The 15,155-nt window shown below is 41.6% G+C and overlaps 1 protein-coding gene across 1 annotated transcript in view; it reads left to right on the top strand.

Annotated features, from left to right (window-relative positions):
* anos1a (anosmin 1a) overlaps nucleotides 1-10,232 on the top strand; it is a 35,573-nt gene extending 25,341 nt beyond the window's left edge. Inside the window, exons 12-14 of the mRNA XM_063466303.1 lie at nucleotides 3,792-4,021; nucleotides 6,477-6,618; nucleotides 7,661-10,232. Coding sequence (XP_063322373.1) covers nucleotides 3,792-4,021; nucleotides 6,477-6,618; nucleotides 7,661-7,710 — 422 coding nt within the window. The 3' untranslated portion in view covers nucleotides 7,711-10,232. The remainder of the gene's footprint in view (nucleotides 1-3,791; nucleotides 4,022-6,476; nucleotides 6,619-7,660) is intronic.
* Nucleotides 10,233-15,155: the final 4,923 nt, after the last annotated feature.

Below are 15,155 nucleotides of genomic sequence, written 5' to 3'. Positions count from 1 at the left end.
TTGGATCATAGTGTGTTAAAAGCCAGGGCATAAAAATGTGTCTTTAGTAATGATTTAAATTGCTCAAGTGTTTGTGCAGATCTAATATTTAAGGGGAGACTATTCCAGAGTCTGGGACCTGCCACAGAGAAGGATCTATCACCACGGGATTTGAGATAAGTCCGTGGGATGGACAACATTAATTTAGAGCTAGACCTCATGGTTTTTCCTGGAGCATAGGCAGAGAGGAGCTCAGACAGGTAAGGAGGGGCTCGGGCATTAAGTGACTTAAAAACAAAAAGTAAAACTTTAAATTGGATCCTGTAGGAGACAGGAAGCCAGTGTAAAGAAGCTAAAACTGGGGTTATATGCTCTCTCCGTTTGGTACCAGTTAGCAGGCGAGCAGCTGAATTTTGAACCATCTGAAGACGATGGATGGTGGCCTGATCTAGACCATAATACAATGAATTGCAGTAGTCTAATCTGCAAGTAAGGAAAAGGTGAATAACACGCTCAAAGACGTTAGCCGGGAGGTATGGCTTTACCTTGGCTAGCTGTCTTAGCTGAAAAAAGCAGGACTGGACTACTGCACTCACCTGCTTATTCAATTTAAAAGAACCATCAATGTAGACACCGAGGTTTTTTACATGTGTTTTACAATACAAGGAAAGGGGGCCCAGAGTGCTGTCGATATGATTAAAGTTGCCAAAAATGACAACCTCAGTTTTATTTTCATTTAGCTTTAAAAAATTTAATGACAACCACTGTTTGACATCGTCAAGACAGCGTAATAAGAGCTGGGGATGGTCTGACCCTGCTTTTAAAGGTAGATAAATCTGCAAATCATCAGCAAAACAGTGAAATGAAATGCTGTACCGCGAGAAGATGGAGCCCAATGGCAACAAATAGAGTGCGAACAGGGCAGGACCCAAAATAGAGCCTTGAGGTACACCGTATTTAAGAGGGGCTGTTTTGGAGTTGTGGGGGCCCATATTGACATGAAAAGACCTTTCTGACAAATAGGACCGAAACCACTGTAGGGCAGATCCTTTTAGGCCAGCATCAAATTCTAGCCGTGATAACAGGATGTCATGGTCGACCGTGTCAAAAGCTGCTGACAGGTCCAACAATAAAAGGGCAGCAGGGCTGCCAGAGTCCAGAGTTAAAAGAATATCGTTAAAAATCCTTAAAAGTGCCGTCTCAGTGCTATGTAGTGATTTAAAACCAGATTGAAATTTTTCAGAGATCATATTAAAATCAAGGTGGGCCTTCAACTTTCTCCACTTTCTCCAAAACTTTAGACAGAAAAGGAAGCTTTGAGATGGGCCTGTAGTTGGACAGAACAGTTGGGTCCAGGTTTTGTTTTTTAAGAAGAGGCTGAACTATAGCTTGTTTAAAGCATGATGGGACGCAGCCTGTAGCAAGGGACATATTAATTAACCTCAGGATAAAAAGCCCAACAGTATTAAAAGTGCTTTTAAGCAAGCTTGGAGGGAGACAATCAGAGGGGCAGTGTGATGATCTTAGGTTACTAACTACCGCAGTCAAGTCATTAAGGGAGACGGGATCAAACTGCTCTAAGACAGCTGAGCACACAGGAGAAAGACTCGGATCTGAAGCAGCAGACGACGAGACAAGAGCCCTAATCGATAGAATCTTGTCATTAAAAAATGCTAAAAAATCATTGCACATACTTGGTGAAGAAATGACTCTGGCATTATCACGTGAACTAAGAAAGCGATTAAGGACATTAAAAAGTACCTGAGGCCTGTGACTGTTTACTGACACTAAATTTGAGACAAACTTTGTCTTTGCAGTTTTTACAGCTTCTTGGTAAGCAGAAAGACGAGTCCTTAAAATCTGTAGGGAAACGTGCAATCTGTCCTTTTTCCATCTCCTTTCGGCGCGTCTGTAGTCACGTCTGAGGGAGCGCGTATGTTCGTTCAACCATGGCTCTGATAAATGTTTAGCGCGCACAGTCCTGAGCGGAGCAATAGAGTCCAAGATATCAGTGCAGGTAGAATGAAGAATGTCCGAAAGGTCCTCAACACTTTTACAGTTGGAGTTAATTATTCCAGAATCCATAAAGGCAGCAGAAAAAGCGGGCGCTGTTAGAGCATTAAGCGCTCGCTTTTTGCGCGCTGGAGCGTACGGCTTATCTACCGAGCAGCGCAGCGTTAGAGTGAACAACACAGGAAGATGATCGGAGATGCGCAACTCAGATATTTCCGTGATGCACACATCCAGCCCGTGGGAGAGCACCAAGTCCAGTGTGTGACCTCTTTCATGCGTGGGACCGGTAACCCACTGGGTCAAGTTAAAAGAGTCAATAATATTTAAAAAGTCCTTGACCAAAGGTTTAGAGTCACAGCAGACATGGATGTTAATATCACCAAGGATTAAAAAACTGTCGAAATTAAGAACAATTCCAGCCATAAAACCTGAAAACTCTTTGATAAAATCCTTATTAAACTTGGGAGGACGGTATATGAGGGCACACAGCAAAGGCGCAGCAGAGTTTAGGTGTAGCTCAAACAGCTGGAGTTCAAAACTAGAAAATGAGTCGTGCTGTAATGTTTGATGGCAATGAAATCGAGCGTTGAACACGGTGGCTAAGTCTCCCCCCCTACCAGAGGGCCGAGGGAGGCTGAAGAATGAGAAATTAGGAGGAACCAGTTCCGAAAAAGCTACAGACTCACCGGGTTGAAGCCATGTTTCTGTCAGAAAAAGAAAGTCCAGCTGTTGTGACTTTAGGAAGTCATTTAATACAAACGTCTTGTTTGCTAATGATCTTACATTTAGTAAAGCCATTTGGAGAGCGTAGATCCTAACATCAGATGTTCCAGCTCGGTTAAGTGTGCGAAGATTTCTGTGGTCCACACCGCATCCATGGGTCCGAGGCCGCTTAGGGAAATAGAAAGCTGAGAGCGGGGGATCAAGTGTCGTGGGAGCTCCAGGGACAACAGGCAGGATCCATCTGAAGATGCACTCTGCTGGTCCAGTAGTTCCACGAGAAGCACGGAGAAGAGCTCGGACTTTGATGAGTGTACCAGCCTGCTTTCCTCGTTTCCTCGGGCGCTTCTTCCAGGAAGTGGTGTAGGAGTGTTGGCACAGATAAACCGGAATACAGGGCTCAAAAAGTGGTGGAGGAGGCCCATAATCATCTCCTGTCTCCGTTTGTTTAAGAGCCAGTTCATACGATGCTTTGATTTCTAAGAGTAACTGGCGATTGTACACACGCAGAGCGAGGGCATTTTGGGATAAAATAGAAAAGGATAAGGCTAGCGAAAGCCAAAGCAAAGCTAGCAGAGTTGACTGACGTGTCGCCGTGCATACTGCTGGCGCCATCTTTTTCCCAAACTCGTCCTACAACAGGACGGGGACAAAACTACCCGTCCTGTTGTCATGTGGCTCCCCGTCCTGTTGTCATGTGGCTCCCCGTCCTGTTGACATGACAACTTAACTTACTCAGTAGTATTGTGTATTTATCTATCAGATTTAACTACTCATTTCCTGAAGGTGCCAGAAAGCTGTTCCAGATTGTTTTTCCCATTTTAACCCCTTCACATTTCAAAAGCAGTAAAAATACACAACACAATGATGTAAATATGAAATGTAATTTCAGAGGAATCATATGCACAAATATTCAAAATTGCCTGAGGAGACATAATCACGTTCCAATTTGTCTGTTTTTATACTTCTTATGGTGAGTGATTGGAAGTGTATGCCACTTGCTTCCTCATGGAGAGGAAAACCTTGTTCATCATTCCAGTATCTGACTTCATTTGACTGTCCGGTTGTGTATTTTTCAGCTATGAATCTTCAGAAAGTCCTGGTGAAACCAACCAACCTGATCGCATCTTTTGAGGTCCTGGGTGGCAATGTGACAGCTATCTTTAGCTGGGATATATCTATGACTTCATCCCACCACCAGCAGCTAACTGGTTACCAGGTTACCTGGGCAGAAGTCATCTCAACTAACCGCAACTACAACGTCAAGCTGCCTCGCACCTTGATCTCCCAGTCCCAGATCCTACCTCCGGTCAGTGAAGTGACTTTACTAAACTATACAATGTGGAAAATTAAATCTGAAAAGTGATGTTTTTAAAAATACATGTATTGCTTGGTATGGCAAAATCCACCTTATTGCAAAAACATCAAAGCACTGAGCATGACTGAGAGATGCTCAGAATTCCAGATGAGAGAATTCCAGTGTGCCTCGCCTGCTGGTTATATGTACAAACGTACAAATAAAGAACCATGATGAGCATCTAAGTTTTTAACCTGTAAAAGTGTCAACTTGACTCAACTCATACTGGGCCTAAAGTTCGTCACCAGCTTTTCTAAAGTCTTTGAGAAATGCATAACTACATCTGTCTTTACTCACTATTAAACCAGTAATAGAGAAAAGGCACAGTGAAGGGAACTCATCACTGCTGGAACTGAAACAGGAAAAGGCAACAGAAAGTCCCTTAGTCACCCTTCCATTTGCTTACAGTCGCCCTCTTGTCCGTCACCACGTCAGACGAAGAACTACAGAGCTCTGCTTCATCGGTTTGCCTCCAGGCAATCCAAGAAACCCAAACACTCTCAACGTCATGGCGATGCTTCAAAGAGACCAAATGCCGAATACCTGAAGTTATGAAGTAACTCTGGCCACTCGCCACCTCCGTGAAATTCAACAAGATCACCCACCAGCAAAGCTCACAGCTCCACTCACGTTGCTCTGAAACAGGCCCACAGACTGGGCAAGTTAGTCGAAAAGCCGACAGACTCAGAGGCCATGCCATTCCAGCGCTTCCGAAAGGTCTCCCAAATATCCTTCCATTAAGGATTCAAACTGGACCGTAGCCTGGTTTCAGCTGCTTCTACCACCAGCATTCAAAGCTAACTTTTGTAGCATTTTAACCTCACACATCTAAATGTCTTTCCAAAGTCTTCTTCCATGCAGAAGCAAAACTGCACTTCCAACAGCAAAAGCTACTGTGTATCTTGTAGCTCCACCCACCCATCAGTGCCAGGTAGCAGGGGCAAGCTCAGTTCTGTGCACCTGCCTCCTACCACCATTTAATGCGCACTTGCAAAATCAGTCGCTAGTTCAATGCTCTGCTGCTCCTCCATTGCCATTTGTCTGTGTTAGACAAGGGATGCCAGCTTTGATGTTTTCTATGCCTCCTTCCGGAGCAAGTAAAGAAGCAAGTTTGTCACTGGGATGCCAGGTTCTTCTCTATCCGTCATTCGCAAAAACCAGTAGGCTTTTCTATCACCAGTTCTCTGCATCTGTCTATCATTTGCAAAAAAAAAAAAAGAGGGGGCACTGGTTGGCCAGTTTCCCTTCTCTCTATCCCGCAAATGCAGCAGCAATTCTTTCTACCACTGGGATGCTTGTTTTTCCGCATTGATCCTTCATATACAAAGCAGCAGTGAACCCTTCAGCAGTGAACTGGGATGCCAGATTCTTTCTCTATCCCTCAGTCGCAAAATGCAGCAACAAGCTTCTCTGCATCTATCATTGCAAAAAGCAGCAGGAAACCCTTCTGCCTTCTGGAGATCAGCTCTGTGCATCTATCTATCGTTTCCAAAAAACAAGTTTTCATTCGCAAAATGCAGAAGCAATTTTCTGTAGAACTGGAATGCCAGTCTCCATGCATCTGGCCTTCAGATGCTAATCAGCAGCGATTCCTTTCTGTACGACGCCAGGTTCTCTGTCTCTATCCCTCACTTACTAATGCAGCAGAAAGTTTTTTGCACCGGGATGCCAGGTTCTCTCTTCCCTAACATTCTTTCGCAAAATACAGCAGCTCACTTCTCCAGCACTAGATTGGCAGCTTCTGCCATCTATCATTTGAGCTACAGTTCAGAGTTGAGCCACATCACTACCTGACTGAGGTTTCCCCTCATTCATCTATCAGGGTCCAAAATTTCCTTTGATCTCTTCTCCTCCAATTCCTAATTTTCTGAGCTCCACTCTTTGGAATCCTCAGCCACCGTATTGAGGCCATGGGCTACTTATCTCCACTAGCCTGTCTACCAGTTCTATTACTGCAGAGGTCTTTGTAACCCACAGTCATTACTGGTTCTAGGGGAAGCCTTCTTTGGGGATCTGCCAGGCCTGGGAGCTGCCGCCAGTCAAGTTATTGTGCAAAAGTAATTTTGATATAAAAATGTTGCATGACACGTGAAATTGATCATCTTAAATGTAAAAAAGCAACAAAAATCACCATCTGCTGATATCGATTTCTTTGTGTCTTAGTTTTGTGATAGTACAGTGAAATACTTAGCTTTCTCTTTTCTTTACTTCCAGGAGAACTTAGACAAATACTGTATGAAGGCTAAGTTTAAATGAAAATTCAAAATTAATTTCTTCTGTGGGCAAATCTCAGGGGCCCTCAGCTGAAACCTGGTTTAGTCTGCAGCTTTCCTGCACTTTCACACAACATGAGTGTTTCACACTTTGTGTCGTACGTCTCCTTGACTTGTTGTCTCCTCTCTTTCAGGATGGTAATGTTCTAGTGGTGTCAGGCCTACGCCCTGCTAGTTTGTACAGGCTGGAGGTACAAGCCATCACAACGGAGGGTGAAGGTCCTACAACCAGGAGAACCTTCCAGACCCCTGGATACCAAAGCACCTTACTCCACAGTAAGAGGTTAAAACAATCAAAAGGAAAACACTTATAGAAAAATACTCAATCTTTTGTTTGGACATTTTGGTAAAAGCACAATTACATTTTAAAATCAATTATGTCAACTTTACAAAAACATCACTGTCCAAACATTTCTGGACAGAGTGCATTCTGACCCTGCATCACACAGTGCAAATGTTTGATATTGGCCAAAAAGTCACACCATACTGTATCATATTTTTAGGTTGACTGGTGATGCACAACATATTTCCTTTTAAGTGTCCTACATGGTCAGTAAGTAAAGACAAATGTAAAAAGGCAAAAATACTTGAAATATATATTTGGAAGTCCATCCATGTATATATGTTGTCATTGGGAAGTAGCAAAGCTTGATTGAATAATGTCATGGCTTAAGTGCCAAACCCACCCTCATTATGTTGTTTTTTCATTCTCTGTAGTCACCAGCTGTAGGTGTTTGCCTCACTCCTACTGTTAGGCTCTAGAGTTTGAATAAAAATGCCCAAAGCTGCAGGAAGGTGTCTTATAAATGAATATAACAGAGAAACAGAAAGCTGAGATATAATGAGTGTGTCCGCCATTGGGGTTTAAGCTTTACTGTGCAATTATCACACAGTAGCAGCATCCAGTCACACAGCACAATAGTGGCGCTTCAATTAATAGTTAGCCTGAGCCAAGCTAGCTGTCGGACACTTCCTGTGCTCATACAGGATAGTAATAACTCACCACTGTTATAAACTTGACCCTCACTTTGATGTTGATCAGCAGCCTGCACAAGACTGGCTCAACAAGAAAAAGCTCACTTTAATTTGCCGGGCCTTACAAGTTAAATATTTTGTATCCACGAAAGCCTGAAACTATTTTTTATGAGCAGACTAATATCCCTAATCTTTGGGAGTCTTTGCTGCAGTGGAGAAACAACACCTTGTTCTGTATTGGCAACGTGGTGCTACTAAAAGTTACGTGTCCTTTTTTGAAACCAAAACCAAAACTTTATGTTAACATTAAAATATAACCTCTCCCACCCCTGCTTGCATTCAGGATCAAGGCTGAGGAAGCATCCTGAGCAGCCAATCACTGACAGACACTGAGAGCAGACGGCCTCATGAACCGAGTTCCCAAAACCATAAAGAAGAAGCCACAGAGCAGCGATGCTAACTGACAAATGCCAGCTTGTCAGTTACAACAAGACAACAAGTGACAACTGACAGACATATGAATCCCTCCCTGCAGTATCCCATAATGGACCGAAGCTTTACCGAACTTTACCCTCAAGTAAGCATGTATACAACATATTTAAGTAAAAGTATGATACAACTTTCACCAACAGGAAGATAAACAAAAAGCTCTCTTTGTGTTTTCAGTTCTTTTTACTTCTATTTGCTACAGTTATATGTAAAAAATAAATACAATAAAACCATGAAATGGATTTAGTCTACAATGACATCAGAGATGTAAAAGATATATTAACGTCACTAACAAGCACTGATAGTAAACTGGATCCTAATAGCTGGATCTTAATTTAAACTTGCCTGTAAGGATGGGATTTGAGTTCAGGATTAGTTTACTGAGGTGTACTAAGGTCCGATTCACCCTCATACATGGACTGAATTCAAGGAAACAAGAAAGTGAGAAAATAACCTGAATCTAAAATCTGCAACGTTAGTTAAATACACTGAATCTGATAATCCATTTAATGCTAACTTAGTGCTTCAGCTTCATTTTAAAGTGAGGCAAATAACAGCATGAGGCAAATAAATCAGAACTAATGTTTTTTCTTTTTTTAAATTAAGGTTTCAAATTGGCCAACCTTTTTTTTCTGGGGCATCAGTTACAATAATTTTATCAAAGATGTTGCATATCAGAGGTAGACATGAGTCACTGCTATCACAGCCTGTAAAACAAAGCAAACACACACGTCTGTGTTTACAGCTTTGCCTCCTGCACCCTTCCTTCTCCCTTAAGGATGAATTTGCCACTTTCAAGCAGGATCGTTTGCTCCTGGTGTCCAACTTTTCAGTGGCCAGTGTAATACATCACCATCACTACGGGAGACCTTGTGTGTACGTGTGACAGCAGGTGTAGGTGACATGGCTGGGAATGCCCAGCTCTTCTTCCAGGCTACAGCATCAACAGTTTTGATACAATTGCATGTAATAATAATAGAATAATAGAAATTAATGTCAGTGTCACTGAGTGGTGCCATTAAAAGCTCTTGCAACTTATTTTCTAAAAAGATTTGTTGTTTTATAAATGACATGTAGCTCCTCCCACTCTCTTTTCAAATGCTGTATATACTTTGTGTCTCTATTTATTGGTTGTGGTATATTTGTGCCTGGACTGTTACATCTGGGTTGTATGTGTGTGCACACATTTGTTCACCTCTCTGTGCAAAGATGGTTTTAACTACAGGTACGTGTCAAATACAGCGTGCTGTACCCATGTACACTTTTGATTTCTTTTTTTTCTGTACTCCTGATTCATGCCTCAGTATTTATCCATGAGAAGTGTAACCAAGACTTATTCATGTGGACAGAAACAAAACTATGAGAAAACAAATGGTTGTACTCCAAATGTGGTTCTATTGTTCTTGAAGTGTGTACAGGTATGAGTAAAACGTCTCATTGCCAGTATCAGCTGCTGTATGTTAACAAAACTCAGAGTTTATTTCCATGATGAAGTGTTGTGCTACATATGGCTGCATACAGACACAGTGTACATTGAGTCTGTTTGGATAAGATCATAAGAGCATGTTTCCTTTACGTTTACCACAGTGAACAGAGCCGCAGAGACAAAGACTGAACAGAGGAGGTTGGTTTAGTGCAGGCCTGCACTGAGAGTGTAACTTTAAGGCTATGAAGAATATTTATCATAGTTCAGACCATAAACAATAAAAAAGATGCAACTCGTCACCATCATGTCACCCTTTGGAGAACGTGGTACGCATGTTTGTATTTGTTGTTGTGTTAATCCATATATCCATCCATCCATCCATTTTCTTCCGCTTATCCGGGGCCGGGTCGCGGGGGCAGCAGCCCAAGCAGAGAAGCCCAGACCTCCCTCTCCCCAGCCACCTCCTCCAGTTTATCCGGGGGAACACCAAGGCGTTCCCAGGCCAGTCGAGAGATATAATCTCTCCAGCGTGTCCTGGGTCTGCCCTGGGGCCTCCTCCCAGTGGGACATGCCCGAAAAACCTCGCCCGGGAGGCGCCCAGGGGGCATCCTTGTCAGATGCCCGAACCACCTCAACGGGCTCCTTTCGACCCATATACATGTTTATCGTTAATCCATATACATGTACTTTAATCTGAGTGATTGGAGCAGCCACATGCAGAACAACAAACAACAGTGGACACTGTGTACAACTATAATGCAGAAAGGACACACAAAAATGATCTGACATGCGATTCATTTTTCCTAGTTTGTTACAGATTTACATGATAAAACTAACTACCAGGTAAAAGATAACATACATGAATCAAATGTGTTTATGTGAAAAACAAAAATGTGTTAAACGTATAAATATTAATTAAAAGCACTGAAGTGTCTTATAATGCTCTTTAAAAACATGCCTGGTTACACATGCATATATGTTTTGTCAATACAACCTGAAACCTGTTAAAATAAATAATAAATGAATTAAATTAAATGCATTTATTGTCAGCTCTGGACATTGTTCCTTAGTTCAAACAGCAGCTTATGTGGAGTGTGCACAGCTACAGTTTCAGGGGTGAGACTACACCGGTGGCTCACCCAGTGGTAAATTAATGATTTATTTTGTTCCATCATTAATTAATTCCAACCATTCAGCTGTTGTAAACTGACTTGGATTCCCGTTGACAGAAAATGTTTTTGGGAATAAAATGTGATTCTTATTGGCCTGAGCACTTATAAAATGGGCTTGAACGGGCCGGTAAATGGCCTACTCTACAACAATGGATCACACAACAGTGCTGAATACATTTCACTACAGCAGATGTCTTTGGAAAGTGCTGTAACTACATTTAAGGACATAATTCCTCCACTGCTAATTTCATCAATACCATGTGCAACACAGCCCAGAGCAGCTACTGAAACTGTACTGTGTACAGTCAGTTATCTTAGTAATTGTATAACATCCTCACCCTGTATGACTCTGGATACTGTGGCTCCTCTGAAAAAGAAAGCATCAAATCGAAGTACTTGACTCCCTGGTATAACTCTCAAGTGTGCACCTTAAAGCAGATAACCTATAAGCTTGAAAGGAAATGCCATCTCACTAATTTAGAAGATCTTTATTTAGTCTGGAAAATGACTTTTTTTCTCTAGACTAGAATAGAATAGAATAGAATAGAGGACAGAGGCTATAAAAAGTTCTATAAAAGCTAGCTAGCTTACTATTCATCAGTGATTGAAGACACTAAGAACAATCACAGGTTTCTCTTCAGCGCTGTAGGCAGGTTAACAAAGAGTCAGAGTTTTGTTGAGGCAATTTAACCTTTCACCTTTAACCTTAACTAATGATCTGGGCCGGGAATCGAGAACTGATTCTTGTAGCGAACTGATTCCTAACAGCTCAGTTCCTTGGACTTGTGAGTCAGCTTGCCATCCCGTTTATCGGCTCCACTTGAGCTCCAATCAGCTGATTTCAGTTCAAGTGGCAAGGGAGGAAATTGTGGTGCAGTCTGCAGCGTGAATATGGCATCTAGGACAGAAAACTGCAATATGCTGCTCTTTGCAAGCAGCTGCACAGACAGCATGCTAACGCTAAGCTAGCCAGGAACCCAAAGTGACCTTCAAGCAGTGATAGGTCAGGCTGCAGCCTCAGTTTGTACCTGTTGATGTTTTTAAAGCAGAATCACTGTGGCGATCACTTTAAAGTCTCTTTGTGCAGCTGGCTTTGTGTTCATGTTTTCATTATCTAATGTTAACACTTACACAAGTGTAGTTCATTGCTTTCTTTATACTATATTTTACCAATTTTATGATCCTGACCTCCTTTGAGCCTAAATGTAATTGTAGATAGGTCATTCAAACCATAAAATAATAGGAAACCTTCCTACTGGGACCAGCAGTTGTGGAATCACCTGCTGTAGGAGGTCAGTGACACACATTAAGTCACATGAAGTGACGACCCCGACCCTAGTCCTGCCTTTAATCAATTCTATCAGAATATGCAATATTGTTTGTATTTCTTTTCAAAAATATCAGTTTCTCCAAAACAGATTAGGACTGGAATGATCACCTATGATGACTTTGACGTCAGCAGGTCAGTTACATGCTACATTATGTCTCCGCTCTTCTCTTTTTCCTGCAGTTTGCTTTGTGACTTCAGGGCGTCATAACACCTGATCTGATCTGTGGTTGTTTTTCAATGTTTTTCTTGTTTGCTGCTACTGTTCCCAGCAAAGCGTTATGGGTGATGTTCCACATCTAAAATGTTCAGTGCTATCTGTCTACTCATCCTTAAAGGTAGCAGAAGTATGAGATCAGCATTCTCATTTCTATTTGTCAGTCTCGTTGTCATTTGTATGTATCTTGTAATCCTGTTTGGATGCTTAAGCATTCTCCTTTCTTTTCACTCCTTCTGATTTCCTCTTTTTTCTCCCCACCTCCCTGTCTTAAGGTTTCTTTCCTTCCTGTCAAACAAAGAGATTGTCCTTATAATCTTAGTCCTCATTTTAGGAGTCATTGTGGATTATTTTTGGATTATTGTGTGGATCAGATTATTATATATAGATTCTAAGATAATCTCCATGACACAAAATTTGTACTGTGGGACATTTAAAATGTTTCACTGTATCAATGAATGAAGTTATAGCAGTTTGACTTCATTAAACAATGTGATAAACATAATGTACTTTGTGTGTTTCATATTGTTTGTGGAAACTTTACACAGAAAATGTGTATTTCACTTTAAGTGATTGTGCATGAGAGAGAGTGGAGATGCAGTGGGCGTTTTTGAATTTGCACAACATCTCTTGCACAGTGTGAGAGTTCAGAAGAGCTCCCCCTCCCTCTCAAACACAGAGATTGGCTTTGGTTAAGAGAACTTCTTCAGGAAGAATAAATTGAAACTTTTGATGTGTTAAACATGAAAGGCAACACGTTATTTTTGCTGTGAAATGGACCGTGTGGAGCGTGTTTTTAAAGGAACTGGAATGAGATGATAACCTGCTGTGTGGGGAGCATCATGAAGCCCAGTAAGAAATGTTTTATGCTTATATGTTTGTTACAAATGCGTCCTTATGATTAGAACTTTAATTTGATTGCACACATCTGTTGGAGACATTTATTCCGTCTTTTCATTCAGGAGTTCATTTAGTGTTTTATGATGGTGTAGACAACCATAATTAATGATAATATCCGAGTGGGTGCTTTAGCTCGTAATGTGGGAAAGCAATAGTTTAGCCCTCCACACACCGTGCTTTTACTGATTATATGACAGGCGGCACTGCTTTGGTGCTAACGCCCTGTGTCTGTATTTACTGAACTGCGCACAAGGACACAGCAACACAAAGAGATTTGATAATGAATTCTTGGCTCCTAATGAGTGGGAAGACCTTGAAATAGAAATATAATTTGACGGCGTGTGCCCTGCCTACTGACATCCTCTGCCATCCTGTTTATCTGTTCCAGCGTCTGTTACGCAATATGCAGTTAACAAAAAACTAAATAAGCAAAAGTGGAGCCTTATGACTGATCCCAGAGAGAGACCTCAGAGGCAGGCGAGGGGATAACTAAATAATCACAGCGTTACCTTATAATATGACATAAAAACAGTCATTTATTAACTCTTCTTGACAATACTTACATTTTATTTACTGAGCTTACAACGGTCCTGCATTATAAAGACTCCGTATAAAGTACACATGTACATTTCTACTACGACAGCAATCACATTGCCAGCATGTAGATAGTTCTCAATGCTTCTTATTAGGCCAAAGGTTTTAAAGAAACATTTACTGTGAATGTAACCCTAATCAGATGTGTCAGATCACATCGGGAAATGTGAAGGAATCCATTAGGAAGCTAACTCCTCTCCCTTCTAGTATTCTGAAAAATATTCAGTTTTCGTGGGATAAGAAGCGTTCACAGCACACTGGAGAGATCTAATCACAAATTAATCATGTGTTTTTGCAGCAGGTTTGTCAGTTGGTACACCACTGTGATACAAGCTGTGTGACTCTGTGTTTGTCGGGGTGAGCCTCTGACTTTCCCTTCAATAAATGGAAAGAGACTGGTATCTATGTAGCTTTTTTTTAGTTGTACTGATCACACAAAGACTACAAGTTCTGTTTTGAATCTTGTTAACTCATTATTGTTTTTATCTATAGTTTCTATTGGTGTAGCTTTGTTTCCTTCTGCTTTTTTGACCTTTTCTGATTCCCGTATTGTTGTTACCTCGTAATATGTTAGATGACTTTAGGTTACTTAAGGTTCCCTTTAGCGTTTCCCTCCAGTCTCCTAGTCTTTTTGTTTTGTTTTATCTTTTTGTATCTTCCGTACTAAGTCAGTCTTGTCATCGCGCCCACCTTCTGTGTTCTGTCTGCAGCGTCCCTGTGTTTGGTTACCTTTGGTCTCTCTCTCTCTGCCATGTCAAATTTTTTATTGTGCAGTACTTTGGTCAACACTTGTTGCTTTTAAAAAGTGCTATATAAATAAATTTGAACTTGAACATGTGCTTATTGCATCAAGTTTGTGTGTCTTGAGTTTGGGTTTCTGTCTCTTTGTTTGTCATGTTTCCTGTCTTATTTTGATAGTCCTCGTACCTTGTGTAAGCTTTTCTTCCCCTGTCTCATTATCTCTGATTTGTTCCCGCTGTGTTTATGCAGTCATCAAAGCAAAGGACACAAACAAACTCATCAGGAAGGCCCAGTCTGTTGTTGGCACGGAGCTCGAAACCCCGGCGGAGGCGATCAGTGACAGAACGTGGACAAGACTGCTGGTAATCATGGACAATGAGTCCCACTCCCTCCATAACACACGGGACATCCTAAGAGCAGCTTCCTGCTCCTTCAGCCTCGCTGTCTAAGGGAACGTTTGAACTAAGCAGGAACGAATCCTCTAGACTGAGGTTGAGGTTATGGAGAAAAGGAACTGGTCCAAAGTCCTCTTTTCAAATCAAAATAAATTTTACTTTTCATTTAGAAATCTAGAGTGTAGAGGAGTGATCCTCTGCTGGTGTCTGTGCTGGTTGTCTGCCTCTTCATGCTTCTATCTGCTCACTAGCTTTGTGAAGACGCTGATTTCCTTTTCCAGCAGGACCTACGTAGAGCCTCCCCACAGGGCCACGACTAGTACCGAATGCTTTGCTTGACTGTCTAGTCAACTCGCCTGACCTGGACCCCACAGAGAGTCTGTGAAGAGGAAAACAAGAACCAGCAGACCCAAACCCCCACAGACTAAAGACAGCTATCAGAACAAACCTGACAATGACAATTTTATTTATATTGAACATTTCATTACATGAAAACTCAATGTGTTTAACACAGAAAAAAGTTTAGGTTTACAATGTCTGAAGCCAATGAAAACAGCAATGTATGACAAAACAAAAC

The sequence above is a fragment of the Pelmatolapia mariae genome, linkage group LG23 (genome assembly GCF_036321145.2).
Source record: "Pelmatolapia mariae isolate MD_Pm_ZW linkage group LG23, Pm_UMD_F_2, whole genome shotgun sequence".
NCBI lineage: Eukaryota > Metazoa > Chordata > Actinopteri > Cichliformes > Cichlidae > Pelmatolapia > Pelmatolapia mariae.
The sequence above is the reverse complement of the archived record's forward strand: the minus strand, read 5'-3'. Positions and strand labels throughout refer to the sequence as shown.